General features: G+C 47.5%; 1 protein-coding gene across 1 annotated transcript in view; it reads left to right on the top strand.

The window, feature by feature from the left end:
• LOC147716691 (chymotrypsinogen 2-like) overlaps positions 1-7,974 on the top strand; it is a 70,429-nt gene extending 62,455 nt beyond the window's left edge. Inside the window, exons 5-7 of the mRNA XM_086923646.1 lie at positions 2,443-2,623; positions 6,350-6,483; positions 7,671-7,974. Coding sequence (XP_086779772.1) covers positions 2,443-2,623; positions 6,350-6,483; positions 7,671-7,832 — 477 coding nt within the window. The 3' untranslated portion in view covers positions 7,833-7,974. The remainder of the gene's footprint in view (positions 1-2,442; positions 2,624-6,349; positions 6,484-7,670) is intronic.
• Positions 7,975-15,094: the final 7,120 nt, after the last annotated feature.

Genomic DNA, 15,094 nt, shown 5'->3' with positions numbered 1-15,094 from the left:
CCAAGCCATGCCTTCCCTGGACCAGAAACTAGCTTCCGAGGACCGGTTTCTGGCATTCCAGCTGTCTTCAGCCCGGCTTGCTTGAATCCAGTGGCAAAGTGAGCAAGGGACTCACGTCTGAGCATACCCTGCCACACTTATGGCAGCCAAAAGCGGTACAAAAGGGGATGGTAATGGACGGAGCATCTGAACCAATCAAACACTCACACCCAGTCAAAAAATCTGGGTTTAATCCATCACCGTTCTTTAGCCGACTCTGCCACCCCAGTTCAGACACGGCTATAGGCAAATCAGTCTGACCCTGTGCCTCATGGGAACAGTCCAGCCGAACTGCCAAGCAATGCCTTCACTGGACCGGAAACAAGCTTCCGAGGACCGGTTTCTGGCATTCCAGCCGTCTTCAGCCCGGCTTGCTTGAATCTAGTGGCAAAGTGAGCAAGGGACTCACGTCTGAGCATACCCTGCCACACTTATGACGGCCAAAAGCGGTGTAAAAGGGGGTGGTAATGGACGGAGCATCTGAACCAATCAAACACTCACACCCAGTCAAAAGATCTGGGTTTAATCCATCACCGTTCTTTAGCCCACTCTGCCACCCCAGTTCAGACATGGCTATATGTAAATCAGTCTGACCCTGTGCCTCATGGGAACAGTCCAGCCCGAACTGCCAAGCCATGCCTTCCCTGGACCGGAAACAAACTTCCGAGGACTGGTTTCTGGCATTCCAGCCATCTTCAGCCTGGCTTGCTTGAATCCAGTGGCAAAGTGAGCAAGGGACTCACGTCTGAGCATACCCTGCCACACTTACGGCGGAAAAAAGCAGTACAAACGGGGGTGGTAATGGACGAAGCATCTGAACCAATTAAACACTCACACCCAGTCAAAAGATCTGGGTTTAATCCATCATCGTTCTTTAGCCCACTCTGCCACCCCAGTTCAGACATGGCTATATGCAAATCAGTCTGACCCTGTGCCTCATGGGAACAGTCCAGCCCGAACTGCCAAGCCATGCCTTCCCTGGACCGGAAACAAGCTTCCGAGGACCGATTTCTGGCATTCCAGCCGTCTTCAGCCCGGCTTGCTTGAATCCAGTGACAAAGTGAGCAAGGGACTCACATCTGAGCATACCCTGCCACACTTATGGCGGCCAAAAGCGGTACAAAAGGGGGTGGTAATGGACGGAGCATCTGAACTAATCGCACATTCACACCCAGTCAAAAGATCTGGGTTTAATCCATCACCATTCTTTAGCCCACTCTGCCACCCCAGTTCATACATGGCTATATGCAAATCAGTCTGACCCTGTGCCTCATGGGAACAGTCCAGCACGAACTGCCAAGCCATTGCTTCCCTGGACCGGAAACAAGCTACCGAGGACCCGTTTCTGGCATTCCAGCCGTCTTCAGCCTGGCTTGCTTGAATCCAGTGGCAAAGTGTGCAAGGGACTCACGTCTGAGCATACCCTGCCACACTTATGGCGGCCGAAAGCGGAAGGCATGGCTTGGCAGTTCGGGCTGGACTGTTCCCATGAGGCACAGGGTCAGACTGATTTGCATATAGCCATGTCTGAACTGCGGTGGCAGAGTGGGCTAAAGAACGGTGATGGATCAAACCCAGATCTTTTGACTGGGTGTGAGTGTTTGATTGGTTCAGATGCTCTGTCCATTACCACCCCCTTTTGTACCGCTTTTGGCCTCCATAAGTGTGGCAGGTTATGCTCAGACGTGAGTCCCTTGCTCACTTTGCCACTGGATTTAAGCAAGCCGGGCTGTAGGCGGCTGGAATGCCGGAAGCCGGTCTTCGGAAGCTTGTTTCCGGTCCAGGGAAGGCATGGCTTGGCAGTTCGGGCTGGACTGTTCCCATGAGGCACAGGGTCAGACTGATTTGCATAAAGCCATGTCTGAACTGGGGTGGCAGAGTGGGCTAAAGAACGGTGATGGATCAAACCCAGATCTTTTGACTGGGTGTGAGTGTTTGATTGGTTCAGATGCTCCGTCCATTACCACCCCCTTTTGTACCGCTTTCAGTATAGACAGGGCAACTTTATCGAAGGACAGTTTGTATTGGTTATAGAACTGTCTCAAAACTATATCTGTTTTTTATGACATCAAGTAATTTAAGTGCAGAATACAAAGAGATGGTATCCTCAAATGATAGTGCTTGAAGATTATATACCACCATAAATGAAATGTGATGCTTAGGTATTTTTGGATTGCACTAAGAAATGTCTTTCATAAACTGAACCAGGGCCGTCATTGGATTAGGTGCACTAATCAGTCTGCACATTCACTATACAGTGTATAAGAAATCACCATTTCGTATTGGAATAAAATGTCATGTTCCATGGATCTAAACGAACATTCTGTTGAAATCTGCAGCATTGCTCCTTTTAGTCCTGGAAAGATTTTTTTTGTGTGATTTTCTTTCTTTTTTTCTCTACAGGTGTTCAACAATCCAGATTGGAATCCACAAACCAAAGAGTTTGACATTTCCCTTGTGAAACTTGCTAAGCCTGTTGGCTTCTCTAAAACTGTCAAACCAGTCTGTCTACCAGCTCAAGACGAGATATACTCAGGCCAGGAGTTGTGCGTCACCACAGGATGGGGGCTGAAGCGAAGCAACTGTGAGATTTTGTCTTTTTATTGGATCAAAACTTTGTTCTTGTTCATTCATTCATAGATTACCTCAAAGTTTAGCTCCGATATTTCAACATTTATTCAACTGATACATGTGCACTTATACTTTGATGCCTGTGGTGCTTTAGCAAAGCAAGCAGCCAAATATAACATAAAACCACAGCAAATGTTAGCATACTGCTACAACTGTATGTTGACCTGGACCATTATTTAAAGGCATCCCTTCCTGCTTCCTAACTATCCATACTGTCTATCTGCTCAGCTGTTGGCCGAGAATTAATGAAAGACAGCAGGAAAGTCTCTCAAAAGGAGTCCAATATGCCCTATGGGTCAGTTTTTTAAAAATAAATGGAAGCCAGAAACACATTGTTTTCTGTATGTATTTTTCTGCAAAAAATCAATAAAAGTTTAAAACTGGGACCGTTGGTTTTAAATAAATGGAAAATGCTACGACTGCATAGTCACATAATTACAGTTGCCTTTAGCATAGGTGAACATTGCCACGCTAGAGACTAAATAGAAAGTATGAACTGAGCAGATTGCGTACTTACCCGTTAAAAAAAATAACAAGTGAATAGAGCCACATAGAGTGTCGCATAACGCTGCCTAATGTGCCTTTTCTTGCGTTATCATTAATTCAACCCCACCGTATAATTTAGAGCTCCTTTAATGCATCAATGCAGGGTCCCCGCCTACACTTGCAGATTTGTATATTGCTTTCTTACTTTTTTCACTCGGAAATTCAAAATGCAAAATATTATAAAACGGGGTGGATGATAACGTTAGCTGAAAAAAGAAATTAGAGAAATCCAAACATTCATTAGTCCAACCATGGAGCGCAACTATGTTAGATAAACTGCCAAGTCACACTGAAAACTAGATAAAAGGGTGGATTTTGTGCCCATTCCCAGGAACAAATCTGTGTTCAGGTTTTTTATGCTTTCCAACTGCAGAACATGATCCACATAGCTGTCCGCTACTACAGTGATTGCGATTATCTACCAGGAGGCAATCAAGGGGATTTAATGACTGGTTGAAATGATGCATTTAAATGAAAGCAAGGGCTACCTTATAAACTTTCAGGGAACTTGGTCATCCAGATTGCAATATGCTCCACCATCCTTTCGACCAATCAGATTAGGTCTACATGTTACGTCCTTCCTGATTGGCTGCCAGCAACTAATCAAAATAGACCTAGTGACTCACGTGTAGCCTGCAATCTAGCAGTGGCCCAAGGACCACGGCAAGACTACCATCTGCTGCTCATGTATTTTTCTCCCTTGATAGCAGAAGTAACAAAATCCCTCTAAAAAGCAACATTTGCATGGGATTTGTTTCTACGTACGGAAAACTTAAGAAAAGAAAGGTTTGAGCATGGGCTGAAAATTTGTTTCGCTCGCGGAATTTGCGGATTTTTGGCAATTTTGCGGTCCGCGAATCGCGCGAAATTGCCAAACAATCCGCAATTCGCAAGTTCGCAAATTTATTTTGCTTGTTTGCCCTTCAAAAATACAATCTCGCGTGCGCTGCGTTGACTTACCTTGATTCTGAGTTTGCCGAGTTGGCATGCAACGACCGCATGGATAAGTTCGCGGTAGCCGCGCTGAAAAAAACCCGCGAACATGCAAAAAAAAAAAGAATCTGCAAGTTCGCACAAATTCGCGGATTTTGCGAACCGCCAATTCGCTTTTGCATGAATTCTTGTACCGCGAATTCGCAAATTTTGCCCATACTTAGAAAGGTTACTAGCGTAAGTTGAATGGCACATTAAACATTTTTGGAAGATGAGGACTATGGAATTGGTTATATATCTATTGCCCATTGACCCCACCATCCCAAAACCTACAGCACTGAAGTTGGGGATCTTTGTGAAGGAATACAAAGGCTTTGACAAGGAATAATCTCCTTATTGCTGACCAGTTTTGCTGCAATAGAATGCTCACCAAAATGTACAGGATATTAGACTGCAGAGACTAGTGGTTCCCTCCGGTCACTCAGGGCTATCAAAGCCCTGTATGGAAGCAAGGAAACTCAACAGCCTGTCCTCAACAGCCCTCATCATCTCCTTTACCTGCTGGGAAAGAAGAGAGCAAACAAAACAAGAGGATGGACGGAGTGCTGAAACTTTTCAACCACTCGCCCCCAGTCAGGAGCTCTGGGGTGAAGCCATCGTTCTTTTGCTCACTATGCCACCCCAGTTTGGACAATGCTCAGCATTTCGTCCTTCATCTTTTTATGTTGGGAAAGAATAGATGCATGGTGCAGCTGAAGGTAACCGTAAGCCACTACTCATTTGCACGATCAGGGCCCTTTTTTTTTTTACCTTACCTTAAAACAAAACTTTGCCAGGTTCACAGTTTGAGAAATTGTCAAACTTTAAACAAAATTGCGATGTCCAGGATTTTGTAAATTTGCACAGCTCTAGTTTACCACACCATTCAAGAAACAGCATGTATTTTGTAGTACAATGTTACCATCCATTTACTCCTCATATTACTCAGTTTTTAACAAGATTTTAACCAGAGCAAAGACACACACAATGCTGTTCTAGTCACATCCACTCGAGTTTCTCCTATCCACTGAAAAAGTAGTGTCTGTGAAGTGCCTTGCTGCTTTATGGATTTAGGTCCAAACTGTAGCAAATTTGATATATATATATATATATATATATATATATATATATATATATATATATATATATATATATATATATATATATATATATATATATATATATATATATATATATATATATATATATATATATATATATATATATATATATCAATCATGTGATCAAGGCTCGGACGAGCCGAAACGCGTAATGGCGACTAGAGAGGAATAAAGAAATCTGCACCAAACCTGGTTTGGTGTCCATTTCTGGATGTATCCTGTTGTTTAGCGGAGAAACACGTAATATATATATATATATATATATATATATATATATATATATATATATATATATATATATATATATATATATATATATATATATATATATATATATATATATACATACATACCTACATACATATACACACACATATATGTATGCATATATGTATAAATGTGTGTGTGTGTATATACATATATAAAGCATAGAGGGCACAGAAGATACATTAGTGGCATTAACTCACCAATCTATCTTACTGTGACCTACAAGTCATGCCCTGCAACACATAATTCCCTGAGATATCTCACTGGGACAGGAGCGTTAAGGTCTTCATGACATTCATAAGTGTTTCTTACTTTTCAAAATGTCCCTATCCCACTGTCTATATGGCATAACACCCCAAATCTTCTACTCTCTTGATACCCTACTTTCTCGAGTCTACCCCATACACCATGATTTTGTGTTGGGTACCCAGCAGTGTTTGTCAGGAAAATCTCCTTACCCCATGCCCAAACATATTGACTAAAACATGCCCTTTCAACTTCCCCGATATTCCAGACGCATGACAAATATTCGGACACAACTCCTTCTTTCGTCAACTGCTTTTTCCTCCATCTATGGCAGCTAACTCCTTCTAGCCGTGTTATTAGATCCATGCCAAGCCTAGTCTGGTTTGCCGAAACTATCAGAAAAAAATAAAAAACATGCACAAATATTTAAATTGCCATTTTTGTAGTTCTTTGTTGATTCGGGTATCTTTGTGGCATAGCAGAGGTGGTATTATCTTCTTTTGACGTTTATGTGTCTTTATTCACAGCATTCGTCCCACCCACTAAACTGCAGCAGGCTGTTGTGCCCCTTTTGACCAACCTGGACTGTGAAACTCGCCTTGGCAGCCTTGTCACCGACTCCATGGTCTGCGCAGGAGGTGCCGGCGCATCCGCCTGCATGGTACGCATCTCCGTCTTCTCAGGATCCATTTTGTCCGGCGTGTATAGATGGACAAATGTGCATATGTAATTCCAGTCATCCAAGAGGCTGGCACTGGTGGGCAGTCTTATAAAAATTCTCCCCATCACTAACACACTCTTTTGAAACACTACTTTTGGTCATAATCCACCTCATCACCAGCATTCTCCTTAATTATGAAGTGGCTCAAGCTTTGTTGAAGGGACTCAGGTGGGGTGGAAGAGAAAATGTAAGCTACTATGAAGTCTATTTTCACGTTTAGGGCCAATATTAGAATGCCCCCCTCCGTACGGTCAAACCTTGAGCTCAGAAGGCACGTGCAGTTACTGCTTCACCACGACTGCGTAAGGTTTAGATGCTAGCTTTGATATGGATCATGTTTTTATGATATTTAGGGGCATATTTACAAGGGCCATATCTCGGCTTTTTTGGCTTTTAAAGCCCAAAAAGCTGAGATAAAAATATTGGCCTATTTGCAAGAGGGTGATAACATGCATTAGCGCATGTTAGCATCCTTTTACCCAACGCCTCCCTTTGCATCTCTAATGAGATGCAAAGTGGGCGTCACTGGGCAGTACAACCTTGTAAATATCGCTGATGTGCACATTGTGATATTTATGAGGCTGCACTCACATTTTAGCAGACTTTAGTTTTTGGAGAAAACAGCGGTTTTCTCTAAAAAACTAATGTCTGCTAAAATGCAGCCTTAGCTATACTTATCATTGGGGGTGGATTATGCAGATACGACCACGGGGTCGTATTAGCAAGGTTATCGCCGGTTTCCATGGAACATCGCTGGAAAACCAGCAATGTTCCATAGAAAACACCGCTATCTCAGGGAAGTTATCGCCATTGCAGTATGAGTTGTAAATATAGCTCTAGCATGGCGATAATTTTCTGCGATAGCCAGCGATAACTATTTTCTCGCTAAGCGCGGCCAGCGCTAATTATCGCTGCTGCTTGTTAATATGCCCCTTAGTCCGTGAAACTCTGACAATTTCTGTCTTCCACTCAATAGCATAGAAAGTGAAGGCACTTTACGTCCAGTGCCCTGAAACTATTAACAGGGATTCCAATGAAAGTATCTTAGGTAGGAAATAAAGGCACCAATTATGGTCTGTCTCCATCCTCCAATGGGCTCTTCATTGACCATTCTCGTATCCTTGCAGGGTGACATTGGCGGCCCTCTGGTCTGTGAAAGATACGGCGCGTGGTACCTGCTTGGTGTGGCCTCCTGGACTGAAAATACCTGCTCTGCAACTACGCCAGCCGTCTATTCGAATGTATCGACGTTTCGAAAGTGGATCGATGAGATTGTCATGGCCAACTAAATCTTTGAGAAGTCTCTATTAACACAATGCCGTTCTATGTCATTCTTTACCTGTGATTGTTCAATTGTGCTCTATTTCTTTGATTGATGTTGGCATGGCACCTCTTGCTACTTACTTAAAATCCAACACTCTGAGATTCTAATTTTGTGTGTGTAATTATTTCTTGACACTTCTTACGTTTCCAGTGTCAGGATGAGTGCTTCAAAATGGATCTGATGATTTTAGTAAAGCTGGCATGCAAAGGATGACCTGGAAAGTGAGGGCCTGATTCACAAAAGTAAGCTTACACTTGTGTGTAAGTTTATGATTGTTTGCTATACAAAAGGAATTTAGGAGTAGTATATTTACGAGTGTGGAGTCTCTGCACATAAAAAGACCATAAGAAGTGTAAATTTACCTTTGTGAATCAGGACTTGAGCGAATTCACCATTAACAATCTGTGAGTGGCCCCATGGCCTCCAAATGCATCTGAGATATGGAGGAGTGGACCCTTGAAGAACAAGTGCAACTGAAAAGGGTAAGGAAGAAAGAGGGGGCTGGAGAGTATTTTCCAAGCTGGGCTGATATGCTGCAGCCTTTGATAGGTGATCAGTAGGTGTGGGCGGTGAACTCCCCTCTGCCAGCAGAGTTTGCGCACTATTGCAAACTGCATGCAGATCGGCAAAAAACTCACATTCCACCGCTTGGCAGAGTTTGCCCCCGCCGCCCACCCATAGCAAAGAGAACTCGGAGGGAGGAAGTAAATATTACTGAAATGCCACTATTTAACAAAACTTTAGCGCTAGTACTGCGCATGTGGCGCTCTCTCGATGGGAGCAAGTATGAGGTTTGCATATAAGAATGGCATGTGAGCATTCTTCCTCTCAGCAGAGAGTGCACATGTTAACAGATTATCTGACATCTTAATAGAGTAAGACCATTTTTCATTCTGCAGTGAAACCAGACAAGCACTGGCGTTGCCAATAGGTCTCGCAGTAGGAAAGTTGGAGCTATTGGTTTTGTAAATGACATTTTATATTTATATATTGTTATTGACAATGCCAATAACGATATATAAATATAAAATGTCATTTACAAAACCAATAACTCAAACTTTCCAAATGCGAAACCTATTGGTAACGCCAGTGCTTGTTTTAACCCTGATTAAAATGATGAACGAGCTCTGCTGAGCAGCGGTGTCTGCCCTGATCAGCTTGCCACTACATGTTACTCAGCCGCATCAGATTACACCAGCAGGCTGCAGCCGCCACGGAGCCACCACGAACACCAGCCGGACGTCCAAGTGATGCCGCTGCCCTGGTGCATCGAAAACCGGCGGCATTAGTATAGTCACCGCACTTGTGGAAAAAGTCATTGCGGAAAAGGGATTCACTTCCGGGAAATAAACTGTGCTGCGGCAAAGGAAGTAAAAAGCTGCACTTGGAGATAGTTTTGTAGCATGCCCTGCATGGTCAATTAGCTATCACAAATCGGGGAACTAAATTACTTATATAGTTTTGTTGATTCAATACTTTCTCACAACCCACATAAATCATCGTTGAAGAGCAGGCTGCGCTGACGCTCTGCCAAGCTTGTTGAAGCAAACTGCGTAGAAGCAAATGACTACACCCAGAACAAGAGCAAGGCGTCCCCGGGGAGGGGGGAGGGCGGCGGAAGGAGGCTGGCGGGGGGGAGGGGGCGAGAGGCAAGAAGGATGGATGAAAGAAGGGAGTGGTTAAGGGAGAGTGATTAGAGAACAAAGAGAGAGAAGCCAAGGGGGAGGGGGAGCGGTGACAGAGGCCAGTCGGGTAATGGAATTAGAGGAGGGTGAGGTGGTTTGAAGGGGTGGGATGGGGGCGGGTGGAGAGAGGAGGAGAGAAAGGAGTCGGTGAAAGAGGTGCATTTGGAGACAGAGGGGATGGTACGAAGCAGGGGAGTAACCGAAGCCCCTTCAAGTAAGGCTGTGTGCCAGGAGAGAGAGGGGAGGTGCTGGAGCTGGGGAACAGATGGCCGTGTGCGAAGCACTTGGAGAGTGTATGCTGGGAAATGGTGGGGGGGCGGGAATGCGAGCGAGCGGAAGCAGGCTGGTGTGGGAGGGGGGAGGTGCTGGTGTGGGAGGAGTGCTGCTAGGGGAGGGGAAGCCTGATGCCGGATGGGGGCAGGAGAGCCTGGGAATGCGAGAGGCTGGGCTGGGCTTGCATGCGATTTAAATGTAAATCTCCCATTATCTAGTCCAAATCATTCCAATGATTGAGTTACTGGCTTTACGGAGCATACAGCACGATTGTAGTTAAATAAAATAATACTAGTTTGTGTTTTTTTTTTATAAAGTATGCTTCATATCATACTTCTGCTGTTTCCAAATCTTGTAAGTAGAACAGTGTTACTATTACCCAGTTTAATGGTATACATGTGCCTATGAAAGATGGAAGGCAGAGTTGGCCTAGTTTGGATATGAACGTGGAACCAGATAATCAGCATTCACGTCAACAGGAAGTGTTTAGCTCACTTAGCCAGCTAAGTGGGAAAATAATGGCTGTTGAAAAGGACATCTTCATCTAGATACATAAGAAGGAGCTTAATATTTAGTTAGACCCCTTTTGTTATTGCTAGATTATGAGTTGTGAAGGAGGAAAGAGGGTCAGGGCTAAAGGGTTATGTTTATGAGATATTTAGGAACAATCTGGGTTTTCAAACATGGTATGTTCGCAGGGGGCGTGGCCAGCAGCCGACAGGAAAGGCTCCGAAGCCCCTGCCTAATATCCGTCACCAATCTGCTACTGTACTTCGTTCCAAACCCCAAGAAACCAATGACCACAGCCCCAGTGTAACCAGTATCAAACTCCATCCACAGACCTACCAGATCGAGCGGTGGAGCCGTGCTGGAGGCCTTTGACCCTGGGAGACACAAGATGGCGGTGACGTCTCCAGAGTAGTCGTGCAGATGAAATGCAATCTGGGCTGAGCATGGGTCTGCTGTACTGAGCGGGGAGAGCTGTACGTAGTCACGCGCTGAACGTCGAGACTCAATAGGAGATGAGACATCGAGATGGTGCAGTGGGGCTCGAGGTGTCGGGACAGTCCGAAGCAGGGGTGTTGCCAGGGCCAGGGGGCTGAGAGCAGCAGAGAAACGCAGCCGCTACTGGGAGCAGCGAACAAAGGTTCGCACCGTTAGGCGTGGGACCCATCACTGAGAGAGCAACGGAAGAGAGGATCGGGGTGGGAGGCCCCTTCGTCCAGAGTGTACATGCCCTGCGTCACTGGGGAAGCGCAACAAGGCTGAGTAAATCCTGCAAGATAGATGGAGGAGGCAGGGGGTGCTGCACTCCACAGGTCACACTGACGACGTGCCTTGAGAGGTTAATACCACATCAAAGTGCCCGCAAGGGGGGGTCATGCCTAATACATCATTGACTGGACGAGGGGTGGGGTAGGTCAGCGCACATACGTGCGGGTTTGCCCTGGTGGTAGCAGAGTCACTGTGGTGTGGGACAGAACCAAAGTGGGCCAATAACACCCCTCAGGTCTTGATCTCTGGGAGCCCGGTCTACACCTCTGCAGGGAGTGAGTAGTAGAGTGGGCCTGACCCCAGGGCCTGGACCCCATGGGCATGGAGGAGGCTGAGACACGTTATGGCTGGCATCGAGACAAGGGGCAAAAGCGGTGGCATCAGCGCTGACCCGTGGCATAAATAAGTGACCTAGTGGACGAAATAATAGCCCACACATGCAATGGCATATCAAAGCCACAGGTACCCCTCGCGTGTGATAGGGCTGAGGCCCAGAAGCAGGAACCAGTCATTAAATCCCGAGCACACAATCCTGGAGACAAGCAAGAATAGGGTTGCGTAAAAAGAAGGAATGAGTAACAGACAAGCTGGGGAACAGATGGCCGTGTGCGAAGCACTTGGAGAGTGTATGCTGGCAAATGGTGGGGGGGGGCGGGAATGCGAGCGAGCGGAGGCAGGCTGGTGTGGGAGGGGGGAGGTGCTGGTGTGGGAGGAGTGCTGCTAGGGGAGGGGAAGCCTGATGCCGGATGGGGGCGGGAGAGCCTGGGAATGCGTGAGGCTGGGCTGGGCTTGCATGCGAAGCGCGTTTGCCCTGGTGGTAGCAGAGTCACTGTGGTGTGGGACAGAACCAAAGTGGGCCAATAACACCCCTCAGGTCTTGATCTCTGGGAGCCCGGTCTACACCTCTGCAGGGAGTGAGTAGTAGAGTGGGCCTGACCCCAGGGCCTGGACCCCATGGGCATGGAGGAGGCTGAGACACGGGAGGAGGCTGAGACACGTTATGGCTGGCATCGAGACAAGGGGCAAAAGCGGTGGCATCAGCGCTGACCCGTGGCATAAATAAGTGACCTAGTGGACGAAATAATAGCCCACACATGCAATGGCATATCAAAGCCACAGGTACCCCTCGCGTGTGATAGGGCTGAGGCCCAGAAGCAGGAACCAGTCATTAAATCCCGAGCACACAATCCTGGAGACAAGCAAGAATAGGGTTGCGTAAAAAGAAGGAATGAGTAACAGACAAGCTGGGGATCAGATGGCCGTGTGCGAAGCACTTGGAGAGTGTATGCTGGCAAATGGTGGGGGGGCGGGAATGCGAGCGAGCGGAGGCAGGCTGGTGTGGGAGGGGGGAGGTGCTGGTGTGGGAGGAGTGCTGCTAGGGGAGGGGAAGCCTGATGCCGGATGGGGGCGGGAGAGCCTGGGAATGCGAGAGGCTGGGCTGGGCTTGCATGCGATGCACGTGCATGTTCACGTGAACTTCATGAAAACCGCGGGGCTGAAAGCCCTTTGGTTTGAAGATGTTTTCGCCACATGAATTCTCGCTCCGCTCGATGCGCTTGCGCACATCGATAGGTCGCGAGACCTAAAAAAGGAGCAGTGTATTGTATACTCATGTGAGTTCCGTAATCAGGTGGTTCTGGGGATGCTGCTCAGAAGATGTCCCGCCTCCCAGGACACACATCGATCCTTGTTCCAAAGGCACCGGATGCCTTGACTGCCATTAGCACTCCTCCCGAGGTGGGGAGTAACTGCTGTCCGCTTCTTACTGTGTGCCCGGTAGGTTCCTGCAGTGACTGCCAGTGCCCCTGACAGGGCCCGACTTACCTCCATACCTGCCCTCCAGCAGCAGCCATGACGCCTCCCACGCTGTAGCAGCAGCAGCCCGACAGACCCCCGGCCTGATGAGAGTGTCCAGGCAATGGTCCAAAGCCAGTTGGCTGGTAGTACTGTCAGTCACAGACAAGTATGGGTATAAACCAATCAAACTGCACAATACCTGTTGCTATAGTTTGACAGAACCAAACTCCAATTGCGCGTCTAGTTACAGTCAGCTGGAGCACTAACATTTATTATCCAAATGGGCATCTGTGAGTGTCATTCTGCAATGTTGACTTACTCATAACTAGGGCGGAGCGGTACTCAGCAGAATTCTACTGAGTTTTTATGCAACTCTGTGGAAATTCTCGTAGTGAATCTCCATGAACTCCGCCCACCCCTATTTGAGTGTGGAGCTACTATGAGCCCTAAAATCTAGCAAATCTGTGATAAGTGGCGGCTCCTCAATTACTTGCTGCTTCAAACAGTATGCGGTTGAGCAGCAATTGGAAGAGAAAATTGGATCACTTTAGATCAGTTACATTACACAAGGTCACAGTGAATTTTATGAGTTTGAGTGACCGTCCTGACTCCGTCAGTAGCAGTCGCTCCCCTCGCTCCCTAGCTCCTGCTGAGATCGAAGTGCTTCATCTATTACACGGATTGGTGCTGGTATCGTAGCGCTTCATTTACGCTATTGTCCCCTCATATTGTAGCGCTTACTGGTGCTGGTTTCGTAGCGCTTCATAGACGCTACTGTATTTGCATATTGTAGCGCTTGTGTGCCGCGTAGCGCTTCAACTGGTCGCATTGTGTTGTAACTGTGCTGTAAGCTGTAACTTTGTTGTAACTGTGCCTGCGCCCCTGCCCACCCCAACCTTGTCCGGTCTCCATTTATTATTGCTGCCATCTTGTTGTTGTTGTGCCTTCCAGCCCGCCCCTCCGCCCCGCTCCCGCCTCCCAGCTGACCCTCCCTCCCACAGGAAAGGTTAGGTCGATCCCGTTGACCACAGCGCTGTGACCGTCCTGACTCCGTCAGTAGCGGTCGCTCCGCTCGCTCTCCTCGCTCCCTGGCTCCTGCTGAGATCGTAGTGCTTCATCTATTACACGGATTGGTGCTGGTATCGTAGCGCTTCATTTACGCTATTGTCCCCTCATATTGTAGCGCTTACTGGTGCTGGTTTCGTAGTTCTTCATAGACGCTACTGTATTTGCATATTGTAGCGCTTGTGTGCCGTGTAGCGCTTCTACTGGTCGCATTGTGTTGTAACTGTGCTGTAAGCCAGTAAGCTGTAACTTTGTTGTAACTGTGCCTGCGCCCCTGCCCACCCCAACCTCGTCCGGTCTCCATTTATTATTGCTGCCATCTTGTTGTTGTTGTGCCTTCCAGCCCGCCCCTCCGCCCCGCTCCCGCCTCCCAGCTGACCCTCCCTCGCCCCTCCCCCCCACTATCCATTTATGACAGATGCTTCTGCGCGCAGCGTTCACGCGCAGCGGTCCCGCCCCATGCGCGCCGAAGGTGCGCCAAGGGAAGCCCGTCTACGCCCGTCCACGCCTGGACCGCGCCTAGCGCCAGACCCCCTGGGCCCCGCAAACCGCACTCCTCCCGCATAACGTATGACGCCGCCAACCTCCTAACCCTTAACCCCGGACGCAAACCACAATGCTACGAAGCTGCCCCAGGACGTACCCACGGTCCCTTCGCCTGCCACTCCTGCAAGTTCGCCTGCATCAAGACCCACACCAAATCCACTAACTCCAAACACAGCTCCCACTCTAACCACCTAAAGTGCATCCTGCTGAACACCCGCTCGGTCCACAGACACGCCACTGAACTCTGGGACCTACTCGACACTGCTTCATCAGACATCGCCTTCCTTACAGAAACCTGGATGAACGCATCATCAATACCCAACATTGCCATAGCCATCCCGGACGCTTACAAGATCATCTGAAAAGACCGCACCAACCAAACAGGAGGGGGCATAGCCATCGTCCATAAGAACACCATTAGAATCACGACCAGCTTCGACGATAACCTTGCAACCGCCGAACACCTCCACTTCCAGATCCACACCGACCCCAGGACCACACTTAGAGGCACCCTCATCTACAGACCACCAGGAACCCGTAAACAATTCAGCAAAGACATCACTGACTTCATCAGCCCACATGCCCT

This window comes from Lissotriton vulgaris, chromosome 5 (genome assembly GCF_964263255.1).
Source record: "Lissotriton vulgaris chromosome 5, aLisVul1.2, whole genome shotgun sequence".
Taxonomy (NCBI): domain Eukaryota; kingdom Metazoa; phylum Chordata; class Amphibia; order Caudata; family Salamandridae; genus Lissotriton; species Lissotriton vulgaris.
This window is presented reverse-complemented; position numbering and strand designations above follow the sequence as displayed.